The sequence below is a fragment of the Electrophorus electricus genome, chromosome 6 (genome assembly GCF_041902795.1).
Source record: "Electrophorus electricus isolate QZ-2024a chromosome 6, ASM4190279v1, whole genome shotgun sequence".
In the NCBI taxonomy this organism is placed as follows: domain Eukaryota; kingdom Metazoa; phylum Chordata; class Actinopteri; order Gymnotiformes; family Gymnotidae; genus Electrophorus; species Electrophorus electricus.
In genome coordinates, this window is record NC_137502.1 from 5,945,082 (window position 1) to 5,972,500 (window position 27,419).

The 27,419-nt window shown below is 45.7% G+C and overlaps 1 protein-coding gene across 5 annotated transcripts in view; it reads left to right on the top strand.

Annotated features, from left to right (window-relative positions):
- Positions 1-27,419, top strand: part of igf1ra (insulin-like growth factor 1a receptor) — a 76,190-nt gene that overhangs the window by 25,933 nt on the left and 22,838 nt on the right. For all 5 annotated transcript variants that reach the window (XR_014123996.1, XM_081715201.1, XM_081715202.1 and 2 more), the window contains exon 3: positions 27,052-27,355. Coding sequence is in view for 4 of the 5 variants with exons in the window: in XM_081715201.1 (XP_081571327.1) it covers positions 27,052-27,355 (304 nt within the window). In the remaining variant the exon portion in view is untranslated. The remainder of the gene's footprint in view (positions 1-27,051; positions 27,356-27,419) is intronic.

The window sequence follows — 27,419 nt, forward strand, 5'->3', positions numbered from 1 at the left end:
ATAGAGGATTTATGGAGGCAAAGAGTGGATAAGCTCACTTATGTTTGGTTTGGCATCTCTCTTTTGGTGGTTATTCTGGGTTTTGACCCTAAGGTCTTTCCATAAAGCTCTGGCTGTGTCCATTAGTTCTGCTCAAAGAAGATACATTCTTGCTTTTGACATTTCCCAAAAGGAGTGTCAAAGGTTTCAAAATTTTTCATTTCCATTCATCTTTGCAGTTTTATGTAATTTATAGTGTGCCATTTCCCAGCCTTGTCTTCGAGTCTCTGGCCCTACGTCTTGCCTTTTGTGTGGGACGAAGAGAAAAGCAGCTGCAGTTAGGCTGCTATGCAGTCTGCTTGCCCATGGTGTCTGCCTAGGCATGAGAACACTCGGGCCCCCCAATAAAGGACTTCATGCCACTATGGAATGCCCTTGAAGTTTTTCTTTCTCTCTCTCTCTCTCTCTCTCTCTCTCTCTCTCTCTCTCTCACTCACTCTCTCTGTATGTCTCATCGTTTCTCTTCCTCTCTCTTTTTCATTGCCATCATATGATACACAACATTTTAACAAGCTGAAAAACTTTATGTGCAGAAGCATGGAAAACTCGTTTCAGACTACTAGGGCAGCTCCTGGCAGAGGCCTCCTTTACAGCATGCTTAACTCCTAACTGCATTAAAATGTGGTGGGGATAGTTTGCTTTGCATTGCTTGAGTTCATCAAATACAAGGACTTTGAGATGAACCAAGGCTGGAGTCTTGAACTGCTTGCTTTTGGAGGCAGCAGTCTGTAACTGAGAGGAATTCTTCATTGCTACTGCTTTTCAGAAAGTGAATCCAAACTGGCCAATGAATGATTCAGTCTGTCACTGTTTTTGCTTTTAAGCATAGAATTCTTGGTTGCCTGGCAACATAATAAGCTCTAGCTTCTTGTAGTTTTGTGTGCGTGTGTGTGTGTATGTGTGTGTATGTGTAAATGTCAGCGAGCAGGGTGTACGCTGCTTTTTGCCTTTAGCCCTTGCGTACTTACTTGACCCTGTGCGACCCCTCTCCGCCAACGCGGTGCCATGGTGACAGACACCTCAGCGCCGTGCGTGGCCACTGTGTGTGTGTGTGTGTGTGTGTGTGTGTCGGGAAGCATTGTCGGGGAGCATTGTGTGTATACACACACACACACACACACACACACACACACAGCTCGTCGGCTCTTGGCGAGTCGGATCGTTGGGCAGCCCTGCAGGAGAGGGGAGGAGCATGCGGCAGTGCTGGACCAGGGGCAGCCTTTCAAGCCCCTGCCGCCTGCAACAACACACGTGATTTATGGAGCGAAGCCTTGCTGGGCTGGTCACGTCTGGCCAGAGGGTGAGGGAGAGAGGAGAGGGAGGGGTCACTGATGGACAGAACAACAGAAAGAGTAGAGGCATTTTGAGAGCAAAGGGAGTTGGGGGGGTTCACAGCCTCCACGCCTAGGGCCGCCTCACTGACAGTCCCATAAAGCCAAGGTCTGGATCAAATGCACTTGTCACCATTTGGTCCCACTGGTAGTGTTTGGGGCTGATGAATGTGCAGTCTAAAGCTGGGACGCAGGTCTTTCTTTCACTAATCACCAGTCAAGCCCTTGGTGCTTGTCACAAGAGAGCTGGGCTCAAGGTGGTTACTGTATGTGAACTGTGAAATGGCCCGTTTCCGAGTGGTCTTGGCTCAAGGTGACTGATTCCTACCAACCTTTGTCTACAGGTTATTCTCCCTTTTGCAAAACACATAGTAGCATGCATGTATAGTGAAGAGAGAGGGACAGAGAGAGAGAGCAAGCTTCCGGTTCTCCTGTCTCCGTGTCTGTAATTGCAGGCCTGGCCTTAGGCTGTCTCTTAAGGAGTGCCTGTGACTTTTTTTTTTATTTTTTTTTTAAGCCCTTTCATTTTTCTAAACTGACACACCCAATGCAGGAATCTGCTGTGGTATGGACTGAATTTGGTTTCTTGGCATAATTCCATAATTCCCTTGCATTTGAATTTGGGTTAGTAGGGTTATCATAAATCAGTTCTGATGGTCCTTCAAAGTCCTTCAGACATGGCAGTTACTATGAGGAGAGGAACTAGCTACAACAGTTTGGGTGCAGACTGCGCCCCCACTTTCCCCTTAATCACTGGTGGGGGGTGGAAACCAGAAGACGGAGTCGATAGCCATTGAGGTTGTCGCTGTGCTCTTTTGGCTTGCTGGCAGCCAAACTAATGGCTAAAGCGAGTGCAACAGCCCCCTCTTTCACAATGAAGGCCTTTGTCTCCTCTTCGGCATCTGAACCATCAACCATTTTCGAAATAGTTTCCAGCTTATTAAAACGGTTCCAGACCATGGATGTTGAACGAGTGGGTTTCCATTTAATTGCTTGGCATCCATCTCACTAGCACACTGCGGGCATCTTTTGGGGCAGGAGGCGCTTCTCATCAGGATCACCCAGGCGCTAGGGGCACCTCGTCCGTCCGCAGAGCTGGGGTTCAAGCATGGCTCCTCCACAGTTGATTTGGAAGCTCAGATCCCTTTTGTTTACTTTTACTTTTTCCCTGCAATTCAGCCCCTCTTAAATCTGTCTCTCTCTCTCTCTGTCACTGTCCTGGCTGCCTGCTGACCTCAATGCTTTGACAGGCTCTAGGGATCGTCCTTAAGCCGCGCTCACAGCAGCATATCAGCATGAAAGGCCAGTCCTGAGGTGCCAGTATTTCACACTAACAAACAAGCACGAGCCCCTGTGTCAGTCATGTCTTAAAGGTGGTACTAATGTGCTGTTGATCTGGCCTACGACCCTGCAATCTCAGGTTCATCTTGAAGCACTGCAGCTTAATCCAGGAGCTCCTGCACCCCAGTGAGCATGTGTAGAACTGGCCCCATCCTTTGCCACCGAAGATGAGCCGAGAAGTCCCTCCTGTAACGAGCTGGAGCACGAGCAACAGGGCGCTGTGTTTTGAAACCCCATGGGCAAACTTGAATGAATAGGACCTTGTTTTTCAGTGCTCAGAAATTAACAACAATTGGTCACACCCTAAATGACATAACCAGTAATCATAGGCATGTAGAGACATAGGCAAGGGAGTCTCTGTACCCCTGCCCCAGACGAGGCAGTTTACATACCCCGACCCCAGCAGGGCTGATCAGGCACCTTCACCACTATTATCTGCTGTTCTTACTCAGGCATAACCCCCTAATTGAGAGTTTGTTAAATTTAGGAGATGGAGATGGAGAGTATGGTTGAGAGCAGAGGATGGGTTCTTGGGTTCTTGCTACTATGGAGCATGCAGAAAGGTCCAGCTCCTTGTGAGGATTCAGGTGCTCATATGGGTCCATAATCACCAGAATGGCCCCTATCTCCGCTTCCCTAAACATGTTTTTATTCTTTTTTCCCTCTTTTTTTTTTGCTTTCATTCCATCCAGTTTTTCTGTGTGTGTGTGTGGTTTTTCTTTTTGTTCTTGACTGTGGCGTAAAGTCCAAACCTATCCTATTGTGTCGTGCTCCCAGAGAGAATTCCTCAGCTGCCATGTAACCTCCTTGTCGAACAAATTCGGCCATTACCTCAGTGAAGTCTGAAAGCTGAGAATACACCACTTGCTTCACCTCTCCCTTTTCTCACTCAGGGTTTCTCCTGGACAGCATTACGTAAAGGCTAGTTTTCCATTCCATTGTTATATGTGTGTGTGTGTGTGTGTGTGTGTGTGTGTGTGTGTGTGTGTGTGTGTGTGTGTGTGTCTGCATGTGTGCGTGTGCAAGGCATAGTGGTACAAGCATTTTATAAATAAAAGAAACCAGTCTCCATCCTAGGAGAACCTCTTCCCTCATTTGACCTTTTTTCCTGGTCTGAAGATTTTTCAAATGTGTAAAACACTGGAAAACACTGAATGATTTTTCTCATTACTTAGTATTTTTTTGCACTACACTATCAGTACATTGAACTAGTTACATTTAATTTCAGAACAAAGGCCAGAGTGCTTCCAGAGAATCGGTGCTGCTACCCACCCAGCCCCTCACTCATCTGGGGAACATGTTATACTCTTAGTGGTAGTTAGTGAGCAGTGAGGATTAACGTCTGTTTCACAGCACCGTGTAAGCGTGACTGCTTGAGATTTCTGCTGTAGGCCGTTGCTGTTTTGACGTAAATGGATTTAATGTATGGTCATGTGGAGCTAGGATCGGGCCAAAGCGTGCCTCTGCTTGTGTGAATTTTTTGTTTGTTCTTTATGATGTGCAAATCCCTTCTTCTGTAAATAGAGTAACCACTTCTTGAACAGGGGAGAATAATTATTCTTGCTAGATTAGCCAAAAAACACAACTTTGGAGAGTGTGTGCAGTAATATATATCCGAATGTGTGTCTTTGTGGCTCTACTTAAGTCAGCGTTCATGTCCGAGAATAGCCTGGGAGGAGATGCCAACACACACACGCACTCACACACACTCACACTCTTGCAGCCTTCCCTGTATCCTGCTGGCCCTATGCCCCTCCAGCCATTCTTGTGTGGCCCGCTCAGGAAGTTGGGTTGTAAATAAAGCTGAAGTGTGATCTCCGCACTCACACACGCACACACAAACACACACACAAATGGACACACACAGACACGCTCCTGAAATAGACCTCCTCTCTGATAAAAGCCTCTATATCATCAGCCTGTTTGACTAATAGTGTCGAGCTCTGCACTCGTGGGACTGGCGCAATTAGGCATGTTAGATTCCACAAATTTTTACAAATGTTTGGACTGTGGAGCCTTTTGAAGTGCTGGTGGAGTTGGTGAGAGCCCAGCTGCTGATTTATGCACTGTGCTAAAGTAGATTTTTCTGAATGAATCTGTGTTTGTCTCTGTTTCAAACAGAGATGCACCCATAGCATGTAACAAAATGGGAAGATACTGATAAGTGATAATTATGTGGACAAATACATTCTGTTGTAGACTAGCCTATGTAGTACATGTAATTAACTTTAATCTAAACACAATTATCTAAGCAATTATATCCTGCTGAACGATGCTTGCATGGGTTGCTGTAATGCCTTTTAGAGTTAAAAAAGTGTGTGTCTGTGTTTGAGTGCAGGTGGGTGTGTTTGTACGTGAGGAAACCCCTTTGGCATGTAGCATGAGTGAGTCCTAGACTTGTCTGCATCTCCCCTGGCTACAGCTAACAGCTGCAGCAACTTGAGAAGCAGAGGAGCGGCGAGAGGAGAACGAAAGCAAGGAGCAGGGAGAGGGACCCAGCCTGTGGGAGCTCCGGTCAGGAGGTTAAGTGTCCTTCCGTCATCTGCCCTTACCGCACTCGAGTGGGGACCCAAGAAGGAGTGGACACCAGACGCTCCCACCGTGCTATGTTCAAGCACAGATGCACAGACACTGCTGACAGCGTACATATGTTGAATACACTTGGCTGTTGACACTACATTGCATAATCCTCATCTAAATCCTTTGGGAAAGATTGAATTCTAAACACTCCAGTGTTTACTGGTGTTTAAGCCAGTGCAGTGTAAATATACAGGTTTTTCTTCTCATCCATGCAGTGTGTTCTCTGAAATACATTGTTGATGAATCTCATTTGTTCTGCTTTAATGCTCCAACTCCCAATAGTTGGACTCTATTGCTGTCATACATTATCCCTGCAATTCACATTATGTTGTTATATTTTTAGCAAAATACAGTTTTCAGGCTTCTACATCACTGTGGTCTGGGCCTTACTCTCCTTTTAATGAAGCATTAGGTATGATAAAGTGTTGATTCAGGTACATTTTATGATTTAACATTGTACCGGTAACAACCAAAGCCAGGACATGATTTGGATTTCATTAAATAAACTTCATTAAATAAACCCACCTCACCTCCAAGGTATCTCACGCACGGATGGGTTTACCCTGCGTTCCATTCAAATCCCAATGCAGGGCACTTAGCCTACTGCAGACAGATGGAGATTTGAACCTCGGTCGCTCTCTCAACCCCTATCTTAGATTTACAGACACATATTACACATGCACGTATGGAGGCATTCCTCGTATAGGGCTGCCACAGACCATGATGGTACTCTCTGTTCCACTCAAATGGACGGTGTAGGGGTGGTGGTGGTGGTGGTGGTGGTGGTGGTAGGTTTCCTTGGTAACACACCATTCCACCTCCCCTCCTTCCTCCCATGCCTCTTATTCGTGAGCTCGTGTAGCTCTTCAACAGACAGACAGCTGGCCAAACAGGCTTAGCAGAGCCGTGGTTAGTCTGGACACCACGCCTAAGCCCATTAGCTCCCCCATGGAGTCTAGGGGCTGCTGGCCACCCCATTGGTGAGCCAGGGCTCAGACTCCTAGTCAGTTTGGTCCTAGTCTGACCTTAGAGTGTATCTTTGGCCTTGGAGGACGTTAGCCGGAGCCCCAGCAGACTACTTCAGTGTCAGCAAGTTACACAAGCAGAAGGGGGAAAGTCCAGACTACAGTATAAAACGATGTGTTTATGTATGTGTGTGTGAGTGTGGTGTGTTGGGCTAAACTGTTGTGAACCTTCAGGGCCCCTCACCAAGCTTTCTGGAATGTCAGACTTGCAGCAGGTATCTTAACTGGGTAAAGTAACTGCAGGTGTGTGTGTGTGTGTGTGTGTGTGTGTGTGCATGTGGGTGTGTGAGTGTGAGATACTTCCTCCTGTCGGTACGGTAAGCATATCCCCACCTTCAATTGTTGTGCCAGGATTTGTCAGGAAATGGGAAAATAAGCTGGTTTTGGACCATGCATGCGTACTGGACCATGCAGAGCTGGTGTCACTGCAGACGTTCATCCCACCCAAGCAGGTGCACAACTGGAACCCTCAGTCGCGCTCCCGCTGGGTCCAAGCAGATGTCTGCAGCCTTGCTGGCGTTTCCACAGATGAGACTGTTTACTGTCTGTCACACTAACTTTAGAGTGGATGGGAGCAGCGTCTCTGTCATGCCAGACACTCGTCTCGAGCATCCTCTCCCACCACGAGTAGGCCGTGCTGTGCTATACGGGTCATTTTTGGTTTTTGTTTTTTCTTCTCCAGTAAAGCTTGCCGTCGTCTGGGGGAAGGTTAAGCCTTGCCTTCAAATCTATGCCTACGCTTAAAGTCACACTGTCAGCCTCCCACTGCTGCTGTATAGCAGCGTGCGTGGACATGGTCTGTCCCCGCTGCAAAGATAACCCCGACTCTCACTGCACCTACACTAGCCAGAGCGGGTCGCTCGCCACACTTAAGATAAAATAGCGTCCCTAAGCTTGGAGGGTGCATCTGAACGTGGTCCCACTGCATGGATGTTCTGCTGGATGAAGCCTAAATCAAGTGTCGAAAAAATGGCTCCGTCGCTAGTGATAGTTCTGGGTGGAAGCTTAAAGTAAACAAGTGAAATCATGTAAGAGATAGCATCCTAGCAGGTGGTGTTGAGCTTCTATCACAATGTAATGTTAAGCTGAACATTTTGTAAAAAAGCACCTTTCCCTGACAAATTATTTATGTTGAATAGGCATAAGAAAATAACATGTTGACACTGAGTTCTGCATTATATACTCAGGTACATGCACTGCGTATAACCTACTGATATCTCTATCTGTTGTTAGGATCAGTGAGACAATGGAATGTTTCTCACCACTTTAGGTGATACACATTTGATGCACTTATTAGCAGCCATGGAACAGTGACATTAAAATCCTCCAGTCAGTCTAGAACTAAGACTGTGTGATGTTGAAGATGAGTAGATGCAGGACTCCCGCAGGATTGACCATGAGCCTCTGGAGGCCCCCACAGCTCAATGCACTCAGGATTCTGAGGGCTGACACAGGCGGGCTATTCATCAGCATGGGTCAGAACACATTTAGCCTTGCTCCAAAAGCGCACATTGTCATTCAAGCACCATGTTTAGAGAGAGATCAAGAGAGACATAGAGAGAGAGAGAGAGAGAGAGAGAGAGAGAGAGACAGACAGACAGACAGAGCGAGAGAATGAAACCCAACTGTGCACTGGGCTGGGCTGGAGTCTGGGTCATGTGTAAAATGTTGACTATGACTGTTGAAATATTAAACAGTAGCTTATGCGTAAATGTTTTTGTCCTCCATGGTTGCCTTAGGTGACCCAGGTTTTTTGGTTTTGGTTTTGTTTGAGGAACTGAGACTGTAAGATAAGATATAAGACATATCACAATGACCTCAAACCATACAGAATATAACTATTACTTTGCTATATATATATATATATATATATATATATATATATATATATATATATATATATATATATATATATATATATATATATATATGCACACTGACTTTGAAATCTTAAAGTGAGTCATGTTGAGTGGTGAGCTATGTGTGTGTTCTCTCTCTCCCTCTCTCTCCCACACACACACACCACACACCCACGTGAGTGCACTTCATTGTCCCTCTGTGTGTGTGTGCATGTGTGCACGTGCACATGCACACGTGTTTGTGTGAGAGAAAGAGAAACAGAATGGGCCTATCTGTGTCTGCATCCTCACATCTGGATTCAATAAAGGCATGGGGGAGGAGTCAGTATAAATAGAATGGCCACTCAAACCACAACACCCCTTCTCAGACTCCTCCCACATGAAGGGCCTCTGCTAGCCTTGTGCCTCGGCAAGGTTGGAGGGACAGTTGCAAGGTCACGGAAGCATTAGCTTTGTGGCAGCAAGCGAAACTCCTCTACCTCCAGGAGAAGAGAGGAGGTGAATGGGTGTGGGTGGAGTCTGATTGCAAGTAGTGTGTTTATGTGCGGGGGGTGGGGGTCTGTGGGCAAGCTGGGTGGGTCTAGAGGACATGGAAATTGTTGATGAGATGGAAGAGACGCACTAACCAGTGGTCTGATTAACTCTCTGTCATTATGTGACACATGTGCCCCTGTACACACACACACACACACACACACACACACACACACACACACACACACACACACACACACACACACACACACACACACACACACACACATGCTGCTACACCATGGCCTAACAAAACAACCATCCACTGGACACATATGACATGTTGCACAGATGCTGTAGCACTTCATGAAAGCTCCTGTTGCCCTACACATGACTCTTTTTTTTTTTTACAACTCCCTCCCCTTGGCGCAGTGGTCAGTCCTGTGTGCCGGTGGTTTGGGGAGGTGGGGATGGCTGGAAGGGAACAGCAAACAGCCTTGCCAAGCCAGGCTAGGAGCCCCCCACAAACACACACTTGCTTGAACAAGTTCAAATCTGCCTGCAGAGAGCTGGAGACTCTGTGGCACTGATGAACTCCTTCACCTCACACATTTGGCCATACACAAACACACACACAAACACAAACATGTGTGCTCTTCAGCTCTCCGGTCTTTTCCTCAAAAAAAGGGAAATATATATTTTATATAGTATGAGATATATAGTGTCAGAAAAACACATGTAACATGAATAACAACACCAACATTCACCTTATACAATATAACGTATTTCACAGAGCACACTACATTAGCCAAAAATCTGTCTAAAATGGGGTTTGCAGATACTAAAATTTGTTCACTTAGCTCACTGAACACAACAGACAACTATGTACACAACATGTGATACTGTACACCCATCGTATACTTCTGGCAACATGTTAGAAATCAGTCAACCCTTGAACCAACTGTTGAACCAACCCACCTCTCCATCCCCTTCACTGTCTGTTAGGTGACACATCAGCAGTCAGGTTAACCAAGGTGAACAACAGAGCACTGTTGGTGGCATTAAATATCACCAAGAAACCATTCTGATGAGCTGGAAATCAAAAACATTACTATCAATTACTCGAAGAACATACAGACCTTATCAATGAAAAAGCTGCTATCAAAAACATAACTACTTAATTCAACACAACCTAGACATCACTCAATGCCCACAAATTAAAAGAATTAACCAAACACAAGACTCAACACTCACAAATACACTATATACGTGCTGGGTAGCAGGCAAAAAAAAAAAAGTATTAAAATAAAGGCTGTTTTGGAAAGAATGCGACCCTTCTTTTCAGTCACACACTGAGAGAACAAGTTTCTGCATATTGTTAGTAATAAAAAAACAACTTGTCAGCAAGTCAGGGAATGTATGCTGTTACAGCCAGAAGACAATTAGAGCCCAAGCCCAAGGCTAGAAAATGATACTAACAAAAACAGCCCCTTCCTCACCAGAGTGCACGAGATGCCTGTAGATGTCTATGACCCTTGGTCCAGAAGTCCCTACGCCAGTACAGAGAGAAAGGGAAGAAGGAGCTGGAGAACGTGAGGGAGAGAGGCAGATGGAGACAGGACGTGAAAGAGAGAGAGAGAGAGAGAGAAAGGGAGAGAAAGGGAGAGAGAGAGATTGAGTGGACGGGGGTCAGTTTGACATATTTTTCTGAGCTACAACACAACAATCACGGGAAACCTGAAACTGAACAGAGAAGCAAGGCATCCCTCCTAAAGGAGCGCTGTGCATTTGGTGTGTGTGTGTGTGAGGTAAGAGTGTCACGTCACGCCGTAGTTTATGCTTCAGATGAGCAAAACTGGTTCAGTTAGGAAAGATAAACGAACAGCAATGACTGACCCTATGTGTGCTGGGAAACTTACTTACCCTCTTCAGCACCCAAAGCAACATCCAGCAGCACCAACTCTAGTGACTTCAGTCCCCTCTTTCGGAGCTGCAGTCTCTGGCTTTAATTTAGCTTTGCTTTTTCTCCCTCTCTTACATTTTAGTCCTCTGTTTATATTCCTAGAATTAAATGGTTATATTTGTATTATTCCCACCCCACAATTCAGCTATTGTCTGTACAGCTAAACCGAGTCTCTGGATCTGGAACATTTAAAGGTTTGGCTAAGAGGAAGTGGCTTGCATTGTTTCTCCTGAGCCAGCCATGTTTGACACATGGACCTGTGTGTTGTGGGATCACGAAGAGTTGAAAATCTGTTGCTGATGTGGCAGGCGACATGCAGCTTCACGTCGACGTATGCTATTATCTCGCCAAAACACACTCTACGATCCACAGTCCTGTGGGTTTATACATACTCTATGTGCAACAGTCTAGTCAGACATCACTCAGGCTACAACATCAGGATGCTTGGTGTGGAGGCTGAAGTACTGCGTGACAGACAGGGGCCCTGTGGAGGAAGCAGATAGGTGGAGTAGTGTTGCTGGCCCCGTCCTTTCATATTAACCAATATTCCTTTCACGGTCCGTTGGAAAGTCCTAAATAACTCGAAGTAAGAGTGAAAACGACCGTGGGAGGTTGTTTTTTCAGAGGTGTTTCCTCACTCTCCTCCCATGAGTCAAGCTGATCTGAGCAGCCAGACATGATGTCCCATAAACCACTGCACAGTGCTTTCATAGCCTCACATAACTCCGACAGAAGGATTTGCAACAAATCAGTATGGGAGGATGTTATGTACAGCATGTGTGCATGTGTCTTCTAAGCTTCATCTGGAATGTGTTCTGCTCTCAGTGCTCTCAGAAAGAAAACAGAAAGGTGGAGGGGTCTGCCCCTCGTCAAAGTGCAATTTGTGGGCTGCTAGTACTCGCTGGCAGGGCAGGGTGATTGGGCGATGAGAGAGAGAGAGAGAGCGAGAGAGAGAGAGAGAGAGAGAGAGGTACACGCTTGTAAAGCACTTCAGGTGTGCTGGAGCTTCAGGAATGTCAGTCTGCAGGAATTCACGTCAGATCTGGTCTGGGCTATGAAGGTCTGCAACATCACACACGCACACACACACACACACACACACACACACACACACACACACACACACACACAGTGTACAAACAGCCCACAGCACTTTCTGTTTTCTGTGTGTCTGCTATGACCTGTACTAAAATTGTGCAGACACTGTTCTTTTCTGTTTAGCATGAGCACAGTTGCGTTGAACAAAGCCCGTTGCTTTGTTTCAAATCATGTCAATTTGCATATTTGTGCTGAATTTGATTTGACCTATTTCCTGTCAAATCTCTCCCTCTTCCTCCTCCATCTCTCCCCCTCGCTCTCTCTCTCCACCACCTTCATTACCTGCCTCCCTCACTCTCTATCACTCTCACCATCTTTGACTGGCAGCTCACTGATTAAGAGGCCACCTCCAGTCTGTCTCTCACACCTTTGTGTTCTAGCACACTCTGCATAGCACTACTCCTCTTCCAGAAGGTCGACATGGACTCAGTGACTGCGTGCAGGGGTTTAGTTTTTTTCCCTTGGATTTTCCTTCTAATCTTTTAGAATCACACCTCAATGCGGACGACCGTCAGTTACAGAGAAAAACCCAGCTGACCAAAAATGTATTGAGTGATTTCCTGTTTCAAGTCCCTATTAGCTACTCGCTTTGCACTACCTCCTAAAGATGTTTTTATGTGTTTGTAACTTGTTTACTTGCTTTTTTTGTTTTTTGCTGTTTTTAATTACGTTTGTCCAGGGCTTGAGGTTATCAGCAGCCGGAATGGCACGAAGGCTTCGGCTAACGAGCAGAACTAGCAGCAGCGATCTGCACATGCTGGGGGGAATATAATATGTATGTGCTCACATGCATTAGGTTAATATTTGACTGTATTGTTTTTCAACTTCGGTCTTACCAGTTCAAGGAGACCAGTCCTCTGTAGGAAGTTCCTGCCAAACCTAACCCTGGCGGTGTTCCGAGCTTTTGTAGCCAAGGACGTTGGTTCCTCTCCGACAGAGAAAGGTGTGCACCTCTGTTCATGGAAGACCTTCAGCTGTAAGGGGTCCTGCCAGAGATGTGCTCATAGAAATTTGCCTATTATATATTGCATATTACATAATGCAAGCTTAATACGAAAAAGCATCTGCACACTCAAACCTGTGCAAGAATCTTTTTAATTAGCAAGCTTTCTGTCAAAGACCTGCTTTAAGGCATACATAGGCAACACAGCTGTCACATGGACTAATATATACTCTATCAAACATTCTAAACAGAAGACAGCACATATGCATACTTGAGGACTATTTTGTGTATGTGTTTTTGTGTGTTTTCTAATTGATATTTGAAGAAGGTAGAGTTGAACAGTAAATACACGAAATGCCATAGGGTGTGTGTGTGTGTGTGTGTGTGTGTGTGTGTGTGTGTGTGTGTGTGTGTGTGTGTGTGTTGGGGGGGGTCACTAATCCATTGACTGAGCTGTGTGAATGAAGCTGAAGAGGACTCAGAGTGCTTATTCAGACTCCCACCAAACACTCAGGAGACGGTGCCCTGCTTTTGTAGGGGGAAAAAAAAATCAGCTGTCAGCTTGTAATGGATGTGTGTGTAGTGGTTGGCTTTTGCATTTAACTTTTGAAGGGCTTATGTGGGAATCTGACAACTGTCAAAAGAAAATCATTCATTCAACTTTACATAATGCATGTTGGCTTGCTGATGATGTTTTAAATTGGTCTTCCATGTTGTTCTCCATTTATTGAAGTTTTTTATTTGCTTAGCTGTCTGTGGCGTGTGTGTGTGTGGGGCCTGAGAAGGCCTGAGAGATCTGTGTTTGGCACACACACCTCGGCGCTGTTCTGCAGACGAGGGCTTTTACATCTTTGTTTTTGTTGTTTTGCTACATGTAATTGTACATTGCTTTTGCCTGAAGCATGACAATCCTCCCCCCCCCCCCCCATCACTTCAGTTGCACGCACACACGTGCACTTCCACCACTGGAGAGCTTCACTGGCCCCCTTCTGGCCAGCGTGGATACTGCTTTCCAGCCTGCGGAGTTCTGTGTGTGGGGGGTCTCAGCCTACAGGCAGACAAAGGGCATGGTTTTAAGAGCAGGGGCCCCCGTTGTGCCTCTGCCTTGCCCTGTGCGTGTCGCTGCCTGGGTGGATAGGGGTGAGTGTGGGCCATGCGGAGTGTGTGTGTGGGGAGGGGGTTCAGTCTGTGCGCTTTCTGGCTGTGCCTTTGTGTCTGCGCTGCTTGTGTCTGTGGCACAACACTGCACAAAGGGGCCCATTGTTTGTTCGGGGGTGTGTATCGGGGTTGGAAGCTATTGTGTTTCAATCATTTCTGGAAGTCATGTTTCTGCGTGGTGGTTAATGCTTTTCCTGTGGCTCTTTCTTTCCTTCTTCATCACTCTCTTTTTTGTTCTTTTTCTTCCTCTCTCTTTCTCCCTCTCCTCTCCCTCTCCTCTCCCTCATTTCCTGGGCTTCTGTTGCTCTTTGAGTCATACTGTTTCTTGCGACTTTGCCTCATCTAAACCCTGATGTGTGTGTGTGTGTGTGTGTGTGTGTGTGTGTGTGTTTTAGAGGACCATGCATAACCACCCCCTTTATCCCTCTTACCCCCACCTGAGCTTTCACAAGCTCTGTTGTTATGGTAATCTCTTGGGCATTGGGCAACATGTTGCTCTCTCTCTCTCGCTCTCTCTCTCTCTCTCTCTCTCTCTCTCTCTCTCTCTCTCTCTCTCTCTCTCTCTCTCTCTGTATTTGTGTTTGTGTGTGTGTGTGGGGGGGGCAGGTCTGAGGCTGAATGGTGTGCCAGTTTATGAGGAGCTGATGTGTGTTTTTCAGCTGGGCAGTAGAAAGTAAGGCAGCACGCTACAGCCATGCTGAGGGTTTGCCGTTTCACCTGTTCTGATGCAGAGCTCACCCAGCCCCCCCTAATCCCACTCAAAGATAATCTGGCACAGGGGTGTTTGTGGGGGGTGGGGGTGGGGGGTTGTAATTGGTCCACAGATAATTCAGTGGATTTCCCTTTGCCCTTCTCTCTCTCTCTCTCTCTCTCTCTCTCTCTCTCTCTCTCTCTCTCTCTCTCTCTGCCACTCTTTCACTCTTTTCCTCTCTCCTTCCCCTCTCTCTTCTATTCCCTCCCTTTTTGTCCCACTCTCTCTCTCTGCACCTATTTATCTCTTTCTCTGTTTCTCGCTCTCCATCTTGTTATGGCAGATGAGGGACACCTGTCTGGTACAGAGATCAGTCTGTCTGTTTCAACCCTGTCTGCTTCACTGTTCATTGTCTCTGCCCCCCCCCCCCCCCCCCAAGCACTAGTCCACGCAGGCCGTTTGCTATATGACTCTTGTGGGACATCAGAAGATCCCCTCTTGGGCAGGGCTTTGAAATGACCATAATGATTGATTTCACGGGTCATGGTTAAATGGATCTGTTTTCATGTGTGTGTGAGCGTGCATGTGTGTGCATTTATCAGGGCAAGAGGAGTAGAAAGAGAAATGGGACGCACATAAGAAAGAAGGATGATTAATAACAGTATTATGTGGTAAAGGAGCTACACACACACACACACACACACACACACACACATTCAACTATGAGTCACTTTACTGACTTCAGTTTAGCAAGGTTTGTTTTTAATGTCACAGTGCCTACCAGCTACCACCACGTATAGCATATAGATATCAAAGAGAGTGGAAAGCAGAACTCTGGGAGAAAGAACGGGAGTGAGCGTAGTAAGCGAACTCTGAAAAGACTTGGTGAAAAGGGGAGAATAGAATGATGATATCACCAGTAGCCAACTGGGAGTGAGAAAGCATTTTAGGCTTCTCAGCTGTCCTGTTCCATCCACATCAAAAAAACGTGCACGTGCGCACACACACACGCACATACACACACACACACACACACGCACAAACACACACACACACACACACACACACACACACACACACACACACACACACACACATGCACGTGCATTCTCTGTCCTCACTGTACCCTGATATGTCTGTCCCTACAGTCAGATTTGTGCCTCTGACATATCTGGTAACTATCTCTCATTTACTCATTATAGAGCCCAAATGAAAGGCCACTTAAAGGTAATTGACATTGTTAGTGTCAATAGTGATTAAAGATTACAAAATGGGTGTAATTTACATTTGATTCATTTTATAGGCTGAAAAGTTCAAATGTGTTTGCAGATGAGTGCTGAGAGGGCTGGAGAGATGAAGGAGAGAGAGAGAGAGAGAGAGAGAGAGAGAGAGAGAGAGAGAGGTATGGCCAGCAGGCCTGGACTGTAAACACTATGGTGTTCTCTGGTGTGTTTGTGCCACTGCACTGCCATATTAGGCTGCCTCATTATTCAGCATGCGCTATTACCAGCCTCATTGTTTACACCTCGCTAATAGTTGCTTAGCATAATCAGATCTTTTTAATCCCTGCTTTAAAGCTGGTACCCATTGGCACCATTCTCTCAAACAATAGGGGACAGTAAGGGGGTTTTAAATGCCATCCCATCCCCCCACACGCCTTCTGATGAGCCAAGATCAGACACGGCAAGATCAAGCAATAGGAAGTCATCATAAAACCCTTAGTGCCTTCTTGTCCGCTTGATGGATCTGCTGAGGCACCGTCCGCTACGAAATGAGAAAAATGTTCCATTTTTTTTTGTCATTTGTGAAGTTAAACCCAACTTTGAATGAAAACCAAATTAGCTCCACTGGTGGTGTTTAGGAGTTGGTACTGAAGCAAGCTGACAGCCTCTACCTTGCTTTTCCTGGGAAGCAGAGCCTGGCATGTACGGGGTGCAGGGGTGTCCCACTCTCCAGTCAGGAGCTTGTCAGAGTGGAGCACTTGAGACAGCAGAGAAGAAACAAAGGTGAGGATAAAAGCAGCATGGTAGCACAGCCCACTAAGCCCACTCACCGCAGCACGCTTACCACACTCAACCCACACAACACCCTCAGTTCACTCAGCACCCACATCCCACTCAACACCCACATCCCACTCAACCCACCTAGCCCTCTCAGCCCACTCAGGTCGCTGAGCAGCTGCCATTTGTAAAGGGGCCCGGAGCGCGAGGCTTGTCCCAGAAACAAAACCAACAGCCCACACACAAGTTTCTTTTTTTCCTCATTCAATAGTGGAGAGAAGTAGAAGTGTGCCGTGTGTGTGCCATCTGTGTGCGTGTGTGTGACTGTGTGTGCGTGTGTGTGTGTGTGTGTGGTGGGGAGCCAGATGCCGAATGTTAAGTAGCTGGGGATGCCAGACAGAAAGGTGGCAGACGAACGCTGGTTGCTCAGAGAACAAAAAGAGCAGACAATAAAGTAGGAGAGTCACAGGGGAGAAAGAGAGAGGGAGAGAGGGAGAGAGAGAGAGAGAGAGAGAGAGAGAGAGAGAGAGAGAGAGAGAGAGAAGGAGGGAGACTGCAGAGGGATTTGAGATTAGCTCGAGTCTTGCTGTCAGACGCAGTGCCCTTGACAACCTCTACTGAAGACTCACCTTAGACAGCAAAAACACCAGCTGAACTGCCACAGAGAACTCTTCTTTCTCTGTCTTTTTGCAAAACACACACTCCCACTGACCAATGATCTGTCCGCCAGCTCTCTAATGACCTGATGAGGGTAAGAGCAGCTGCGTCGTACCGAACGCAGGAGCTTGAAGCTGGATTAACCAGTCCTTCAGCTCAATACAAAATACAGATGTGTCATTTTAAATCCAGGTGTACCAGTGATGTGCTGGGCCTGTTCACGGTCTGTGGCAGTCAGTGTTGCAGTTACGCTCAGGGACATGGGAGAGCCCTCACCTCTTGGGGGAGGGGTTAGAGCAACCCGTGTGGAGCTTTGGGTGGTTTGGCGGTGGCCTGAGAAGGGACAGCTCTTGGATCCATTGCTAGTGAGCTTCTTGGAAGGGTTCAGGACGAGGGAGACAGATATTGGCGGAACATTCCATGCCAGTGAGTGCATCCTCTTTTTCACCAACATGATATGCAAAATGAGAAGCCTGGGGAAGGGAGGGAGAGAGGGAATGAGGGAGAGAGAGAGAGAGAGAGAGAGAGAGAGAGAGAGAGAGAGAGAGAGAGAGAGAGAGAGAGAGAAAGAACCTTGCCTTAATGGAAGATGTGGCTGCTGTTTAGGGTTGAGTATCCTCAACCCACACACGGATATTACATTTGCAGACATGTGCACACACAAACACATAAAAGGAGTATGAGAAAGCTTCCTCTTTGTTTGGCATTTAACCTGTACTGTGTCTACACTGTCCATTAGAAATCTCTCTCACACACATTTACAATATAGATCCTAAAACAGCATCATAGTGATATATTATTTGTACTGCAAATGGTAGTTGTCTAGGTCCGTGTGACTCCTTTGGCCATTTTGAACACAAATGCCATTAAAGATTTGGCAGTATCATTTTAAGAAACTCCTACAGCAGTTGGATAATTCCATGTATGACTGATTCCTGTGATGCACCTCAACTGTTCAGCAGTTCTTATTAAGCATTCACCAGCACACAGCTCAGCTTGTTTCTGTTAAAAGTGCCAACTGACAATGGTTGAAGTGAACGTCCTGAACTGTCACGGTTTTACGTCAATTAATGGCCTTATAAGTGTCTTTAAAAGGTTTCCTTCACAGTGGTGTGTGTGTTTACAACACTTTAGTGCAGTGGCTGTCAAGGTGACTCAGGCACTAGATCTATGTCTCTCTCTCTCATTCATATTACCAGTTGTGTTACTACTGGTACCAGTCTGTGGTATGTCAAATTTATGTAAACTCTCCTCCCTAACAGAACATCACAATCTTCCCTAAGGCTATAGAAAACATGTTCTGCATGTAGGCAGGCAGGCAGGGCCTCAGAGATATAGTACACAAAATATTTAAGCAAACAGCATGTAAAGACTGTCAGCGCTCATAACGAGTATTGGAGGAAGTGTGTGTGGGTGTGCATGTGGGTGGGTGTGTGTTTGTTTTTTTGTTTGTTTGTGTGTTTATGTACGTGTGGGAAATATCATGCCTGCATAAATTCTGTCCCCAGCACACACATACACACTAATACCTAAGTCACCACGTGTGTGTACATTTGCATGTTCAAATATGCACCCATCTTAGATTGATAAACACCGATCTTGGAATTGAATAAGTCAAGCAACAGCACCACAAGAAACTACACAGGATACATTTCAACATTGTGTGTAGCACTGATGTGTAATTATGGTCTTGCCCGTAGCACTATTCTGTAGTTTACAAATGCCAGGATGATAAATTGGGCTTTGTTAAATGGCCATAAGAATAGTCATCTCAAACTATTGTTATCTCCTGTGTGATTAAGCTTCCCCAGTTGAAAATGGAGCTGATCCATGAGCCTCTGTTAACTGTAGTGTGTATGTTATTACTTTCACACTCTCTTGAAATCTGCCCTGTCTTCATGGGGCACCATGACTGAAGACAGCTGACGCAGGCAGACTCAGCCAGGCAGACCCGTCTGCCGGATGAGACAAGGATGAGGAAGCATCCCTTTCTCTGTGGCCTCACTGAGTGTTTGGAATGATCCATTCATGAGCCCTCTGGGGGGGATTTAGGTTACAGGATGTGGATGTGGTTGGATGCAGCCTGGGGTCCTGCCGCAAGTCCCCTCGGGGTACTGTAGTGGTGGTAGCCACTGGTTGACTCTGAAGAAGATGTCTGGTAACCTGAGATAGGTTCGGAATACACGCACAGTGATAGGTAGGTAGGTAGGTAGGTATGTAGGTAGGTAGGTAGGTAGGTAGGTAGGTAGGTAGGTAGGTAGGTAGATAGATAGATAGATAGATAGATAGATAGATAGATAGATAGATAGATAGATAGATAGATAGATAGATAGATAGATAGATAGAGTTAGTCACTCTTTAAATTGTTTGTGATGGTACCTTTGGCCATTAGGAATATGGCAAATTGTACTAAAGCATCCTGTTTTAGCCACTTGCTGGGCTGAAGTTCTGTGGATTTTCTGTTAGGCTGCTCAAAGTTGAGAAGGTGAGACCATCTAAGTCTTAGGTCTTGCGTAGTGTAATGGCTGGAGCTATGTGTTTACAAAAAGCAGTTTTTAAGGTCATGTCATAGACAATGCTAATACCACGGCCCTAATGAAAACTGTGAGGGAATGACTGCACAAAACAACCTGTTACTTCTAGTAGAGAAAACTGGGTGGGGAAATCGTTAAAAAAAATGCATTTTACATCATATCATTTTGCTTATTACACTTTCAGATGATGTCTGTGTTAAAAAAATGCATTTATATTGTTGGATGACCTTATTTCTTCATAGGTGACGATAAGCCGTGACAATAATCTTCTGCGGCTGTGTGCGGTCTAGAAAAATGTATTCATGTTAACAACCGTGACACATTTTGGCTTTCGTGTAGATGTTGTAAGCCAGTCATTCGCGTTGTTTCCAGAATGTTTTTCCTCTTGTGCACGTCAGTGCCAAAATTGCCAAACAACCTCCATAAAACAAACGAGCAACGCTTTTTAACTCGGCACCGGTTTGTCGCCAAAGAAAACATTTAATCCTTCCACTCCTTGCATCCGTTCGCTCTTCCTTCGCTTTGAGCGCTGCAAAGCGGCTGGAAAGGGGGCATGTGTAATTACCATAGTTACCGCTTTCCCCCCTCCTAGTCCCCGCAGCACCGAGGACTTGTTTACCACATTTCCACTCTAGACTCAATAACATGTCAATCATAAGGAACCGCCCCCGTCGGTCTACAATTGGTGCTGCAGACATTCCTCCCCCGTCTACCTCCCGGTCCCGCCCCCCTGCGGGTGAGCAGCGAGAGCTCGAGCGAGCCTGCCGCGGCCGCGTGCTTCGGCTGTGGGTTGAGAGTTTAGCGGCTTGCGAGCGTTTCAAATGTTGTAACGGAATACGTTGGCAAATACATGTGTGACATCGCGTGCAACCGCATGCTATATAAATGCACATTCAGATGCATGAGCGGAATATATGGACAGATCCACTTAAAAGCTGTGAAAAGGTTATATATTACTTAGCAAAAGAGAACTGTAAAAAGCCTGTAGACATATAAACAACACTTTTTTGTATCTGTATTTACTGCTAAGATATTAGGTTCCTAGCCGTGCGCTGGTTAAAACTAGCACATCTCTGTCTTGTTTTCATAAACAGTCCACAACTATGAATCGTATATTTAGAGACAATCGGTATTTCCGTGTCATCTGGCAGTATACAGACTAGGCACTACCAAGCGCTGTTGTGTGGTGTGTTTCGCGCATGTGGAGAACACACACACGTACGGCACGTAGCCATGGGCGGAGTAAAATGTCAGTCCCAATGTAAACATTGTAGTAATGGGACATGTATCGGTGTAGCTTTGAACAGCGGGCTTGTCTGTACTGCTGGCTATTGGAAAACAGGAGTATTTTAGGAATGTAACAATTAACTGATATTCGCTATTGCTTAATGGTATTTTGGAAAATGCGTCTTGTGCATCCTTGCCTGACAGGCGTTTTATTGTTTTTTTGTTTTTTTTTGCAACATTGCAATGCTTAATAAGCATCATGATAATAGTCGAGGAGCTGTTGTGGTAGGAGGTATCATGCCTGGCTGAACACTGAAGGGCATTGATCGCGTCATATCAGTCCTGATGTTGTAAACATCACGGCTGGCAGTGCTTCGTCAGGGCTGACCGCAGCGATGGCTTCTGAGCAAGTCTCGCGTGTTTAGCAGGCAAACGTGGTCCCTCTGCTCGCGTTTGTCATCCGCATCCTCTCCATGCAGCAGGGTGTCACTCTGTCGGTATGCACTAGTTATCTAGTGGGGCTCAGTATATATTATTTCTACTGGGGCAAAAACCTTATTCGGCTTTGTGCGCACATGTATGCCAGTGTGTGTGTCTGTGTGTGTGTCAGGGCGGCGTTACTTATAGAGCAGTTGTTTTCTTCATGCGTATGTAGCATTGGGCTTGTATGTGACGCTGGCCGTGATGGGAGTTATTTCATTTTGTGTTCAGCGTTCACCCAGGACTACTTTGAATGACGCACATTGGTGGTCTCGGAATGTTCTTTACTTGACTCTGGTTCGGTTGTATTAAAATGCCTCTTGATACGCAGTCGTTGCCACCATGCAGATGACACAAAATTATGGCGTATGACGTCAATTTACGTATTTCACAGAATGTAAATTCTAGGGGGTTTTTTGCTGATGAATTTTCCTGAACGTTTTTGGGCTCTCAGCATTCACATTATACACAACAAAATAATTCCACTGTAAAATACCTACACACACACACACACACACACACACACACACACAAAGAGAGGAGTAGATTTCAGTCCATGTAGAGAACAGCCTGTTCTTTAAGATAAATACTTTGTAGAACTTTCTTTGTAAAACAGTAAATGAAAGATGTGTACTACTGCAGATTTAATCCGGATCCCCATCCAAATGCACCCCTTTGTGACATACCTCATTAAATCCTGTCACAAGCATAATTCTATGAATATATATATAATTTTAATATCATTTTATTGTACACATTAACACCTAAAATCATTTCAAGCCCATATTCTGCTTTCATGGAGTCTCATCTTTCCATCCCTCTCCCTTCAGTGTTCTTAACATTGTTATTGTAACTGTTGCAGTGAACAAGTCGATTAACATTCTGTTCCTTGATTATACTCTTTCTTAGAATATTCTGGGCATTTTTTACACAGTCCTCTTAAAACTGACCAGAAGCCCGGGAAACGAAGTCCAAGTGTGTCAGTAGGCTTTTGCCAGGCCACTAACACTATGCTTGTACAATCCTCCTTATTTCCTGCACTGGCTCTGAGGGATATTATACTGAGGTGGCTGGGAGGGGCCTTCATGTCCATCATTTGTCCTGCTGCCGTGCCGAACGTGTGTGTGTGAGTGTATGGCTTCGCGTACATGTTTGTATTTCCTCTACATTGCCATACAGGGCAGTGAGAAGTCCTCCCTCTTTTGCACTGAGATAAACTGACAGGATTCATCTAATCAGGTCATATCCATGTTCCCAGCAGGCTATGGGGCTCTTTACGAAGGGCCCCGCTGAGGCTAGACACTGACATCTCTCCTGAGCTGCAGGCTGGCTGGGCCAGCGAGGTTACTCTACAAATGATGTCTCCTTTCATCTCTCATTCCTTCTGGTGTGTGACACTGTTCAGACGCCATCTGTGGCAAATCAATGCTGTGTTTCTTCACATATGCCTTGCGCAGACTAAAAAGAAATGAGCATCTTGTTTATATTTGCCTGTTTCAGGGCATTAAACGAATAACACTCCAAAGTGGTGTGTTGCCTCGTCTCCACAGCAAATTCCTCGTGTGTCGCGTCCTGAGGGCTTGCGTGTGGCTGCTGCAGCCTCTCAGGCTGCTCTAGACTTCCTTCTTAGGAAGGAAGTGGGCTCTGTGCGTGCCCGGGTGGATGCCCGCCACGCTGGGTCCAGCTGCTTGTGGGGCCTGGCTATGGAAGAGGGCACATGCCACCGAGCTGCCCAAAAATAAAATAGCACACCCCATGTGTACCATTCATCTGCGTTTGGTCGCCATGGGAAATGAGGACGATTAGCAGTGCTCTCTCTCTCTCTCTCTCTCTCTCTCTCTCTCTCTCTCTCATGCGCTCTCTCCCTCCCTCTCTCTGGCCCTGCTTCTCTCCCTCTTCTTGTCATCATAAGTGGAAGGTATGCATGTTTGAGAGATACACCCCCCCCCCCCCACGGCCCATCCACAGACATGGCACGCAGCCTTGTTTGCCGTGGGGTGAGAAGTAGTTTCAGCTTGCCTGCGCTGCCCCCTTTTGGTGGGATTCTACACAACCGACAGCTTCCCCGCCCGTAGCATCCCCTCCCCCCTATTTGCAGCAGCAGTGCTGACAATCTGCGTGCTCCAGCAGGGAGCCCTTACCTACATCCTGGCTTTTTGAGAGTTCAAAGGCAGTGCCTTTCTGGGTGGGAGCGAGATATTCCAGGCGAAAGGAGCGTGCACTCGGCTGCAGTTGGAATTAGAGCTGGAAAGGGTGCAGCTATTTATAGCCCATAAAAGGGCCATATGGCTATTTAAGGAAAAGCAGTTCTCATTTCCTGGCCCCTCACTTTGGCAGTTATGTATGTGCTGCACTGTCTTCGCAGTTACAGCTGCTTATCCATTCCCATTCAAAATGTATGCAGGTGTTTTTAAAAATTGACTCACGCCTCGGTCGTCTCAGAAGGGAAGTTGACAAGTGAAGCTGTAACTGGGTTGAGCTGTGTTTGCTTTTTTTGACCTGTTTTGGCAGGTATTCGAGCAGTGTTGTTTGGCAATGTTCTGTTTTAGTTTTAGGTTTTGTTTTTTTTTTCCCGTCCTCTGCGTTATCTCAAAACGTTCAATTAATTCCTCCTTGTCTGAAACCGGCTTGTGATTTGAACATGTGGAAGAATGCATGGCATTCTAGAGAACGGCAGAACAGGGACACAGTCGTACTGGCTCTCATCAACAGGAGATGCTGGCCCATGGAGGGCTTGCATTAACTGTACAGTACAGTCATTTTATTGTCGAGTTTCTCACGCTCATGAAGGAAGCTGATCTTTCCTGGCTGCGAGCAAACTGGAGTTCCATGTACGCAGTTAGAAGCCAGATCATCTGTGTTTTTGGTTTCATCACTGTCCCCCGACCCCGTCTACAGCAACACAGAACTGTTGTTCATAAACCTTTCACAGATTTGTAACTGCTCGTAGGAAATGATAATCTTGCAGTGATCATAGACCTTTTTGGTTTAAACAAAGCTGCTTCAGAAGTGGGTCTTTGTTTGATATGAATATGTATTCGAACTAGTAAAATAATATGAAACGAGTGGAATCTTTTGTGGACTACTGAGCTTTCCTCTAGACTTAAAACAAAAGTGTTTTTAAAAGTGTCTTTATCTGCCTTCTGGATGCAACTGTTTATATAAAAAGCTTTTACTATTTAATATATTTTAAGGGTTATTTGAAGTCTTGTCTTTGGCACAGATTTTCGTGTCCACATCAGTGGTGCAGCAGTTTACCTCCTAATCCATCAGTGGAACACCAGGTTCTAATATTCCCCCTCTCTGATAATAAGACCTACGCTTTATGTGTCTGAAATCACATCAAGCTCATGCTTTGAGGTTAGGGCATGAGAGCTCATTAGGATATCACTCAAAAGGTTCTGTGTGTTAGCTAGAATATTTTTCAGACTTTACTTCTAAAACTATCAGAGACTTAAAGTTTCTATCTTAAATCCATCCAGTGCTAGTCCAGATCTGTCCACTGATACTTGTGAAATGTTCACGACTTTTTAGCTAAGAGTGAGCACATTATCTCACCTTCTGATGTTGATTAATCACCATCCTGTTCGCATGCCTTTTTTTTTTAACCCGTTCGAGCGTGTTACTCTTCCCTCTTTAGTACAAATAGTTTTGCTTATGAAGCCCTGTATCTCTCCTTTTCACATTATTCTCTTGTGTCTCTCTTAAAAAAACATTTAATGTAGTGTTCTGTAAACTAGTGTTCTGACCATTAAAAATGCCAGCCTGGTCACTGACATTGTTCTTGCATGTTTTAAATGTGCTGTAGTTCAGCCTTTTCCAATATTTTCCATAAGTGCAACTTATGACTCTAGCTCCCCCTGTTTTTGATCCATCTCAAAAGTGTCCTTCCTTTGAAAAAATGTTTTGAAAAGTTGCCTTTTACTCAATTATCATCTTTTCTCAGCAAAAATCCTAGAAGCATTTGTCCGTTTTTAGAACACCACTTGAAATTGACTAATTTATTACTTAATGTTGATTCTAGTGATTGCACCATCTTAATTATTGTAGATCTTAGCACTCAACATTGTTAAGCATAATATACTTATCCATTGCCTGTAGTATTGGCTTGCCATTCACGGCCTTGCATTTAATAATTAATGTTGGAAACGTTCCTCAGCCACTATTACCTGTGGAGTACCTCAAGGGTCGGTCTTAAGCCCAGTCTTCTTCTCCATATATATGTTGCCTTTGGAACATATTATCCAGAATTTCCTTTCATTGTTGGTAAGTCGATCATGCACAACTTTACTTACTTCTAAAATCAAATTACTTTTTGTCTTTGTGGAAGCTATATAACTGGAGATTAAAAAAGGATGGATGGCAAATAAGTTTCATCAATTAAATGAAAACAAATCTGAGGACATTTGGCCCTGGAAAAGCCACTGACATTGAAGTAACTGCCCCGAGACTTTGGAACAGCCTATCACTCGCGTTAAGTCTGCATGCTCCATAATCATCTTTTAAATCCCAACTTAAAGTCTACTTTTATTCTTTAGCATTTGAAGGTCTTTGGGCTGTTCATGAGGGATCTTGCTTCTCTTTGCTGACGTCCTGTTTTAGTGTGTTAATTAATTTTCAAAATTTGTTGAATTTTATGTTTATATATTATTCATTCTGTTCTACTGCTAAATTTACCTTAAATTTGTATATATATAGCAGACTTTGATGGGGATTTTAATAAAACTGAACTCTGATATGATTGCTTAGGCTCGTTGTCCTCATAGCACTTTGTTTGGATTGGCTGGTATTCAGTGCCACAGTTGCATTCTTTAGCCTAAGACATACTGTCTTACATGCTCATGCACACACTAAGTTTAAGGACTTCCGCTAGTTAAGCTGGAATAATTAAGAGCATAGACTATAGTCAATGAAGTTAGCGGGGGTCGAATCGGCTACTAGTAGGAGTTTGTATGTGAAGTCCAGGTTGTTGGTGCTGTTCTCGTGGAGCTCCTGGGTCGCAGTGAGCCTGCCGGGCTTTGCCTGACTGGTTCAACTCCTGAGCTGTAGGAGCTAACTGCTCTCTGGCTGCTGCCGTTTTCTTCTCTGGCTGGCCCTTCTTTCCCTCTGCCCACTCCTCCCTCCCAGATCCCCTTAATAGGCCCTAACTGTAATAATATTTATCTGTATCAAAGCCAGAGCTGCAGTTTACTAATCAGGCTGGCCCAGAGAAAAAGCCTTGTGCAGGGCCACTCCATTTCCCACTCCGGCTCCCACTCCCTGCTTCTCGGCCCCCTGCTCCTCCGTAAGCCATTTGCAGGCTGCTGATCTGACACTGTGTTGGACCTCTGACCTCCTCTCTGTAAAATAACACATGGGATGTAGATCTGATAACAGCGTGTTTATCAAATGTTTTCTCTCTTGGGGAACTAAACATCTGAAACATTTTCCAACCTGGAAGCCTTTTGTTTAGACAGTGAGGTCTAGAGATGTGTAGTGAACCCAATGCAAGTGTTTCTGTATGTTGCATGCAAATGTGTGATGTCTTTTAGTCAGCTGTCTCATGTCTGGGATTAGGATACTCTCATCCTTTCTATGCCTCTTATCTGCTCATTTTTATTTTTTCTGTGTGTGTGTGTGTGTGTGTGTGTGTGTGTGTGTTTGCCCTCCAGTGTGCCAATCAAAATGTGAGACGTGGGCGTGCACGGACTCGGGAGAGTGCTGCCATGCCGAGTGCCTGGGAAGCTGCACAGAAGCAGGCAGCGACAGGGCGTGTGCCGCCTGCCAGCACTACTACCACGAAGGCCGCTGCGTGCCAGACTGCCCACCAGGCACATACCGCTTTGAGGGCTGGCGCTGCATCACCATGGAGACATGCACCCGCGTACACCTGCCCAGCGAGGTGGACTTTGTCATTCACGACGGCGAATGCATGCCAGAGTGCCCGCCCGGCTTCACCCGCAATGAGAGCCAAAGGTGCAGTTACCTGACTTCCACTCCCACATACACCCCTGCTCTTGCCCTGAGGCTCTGGGAGCAG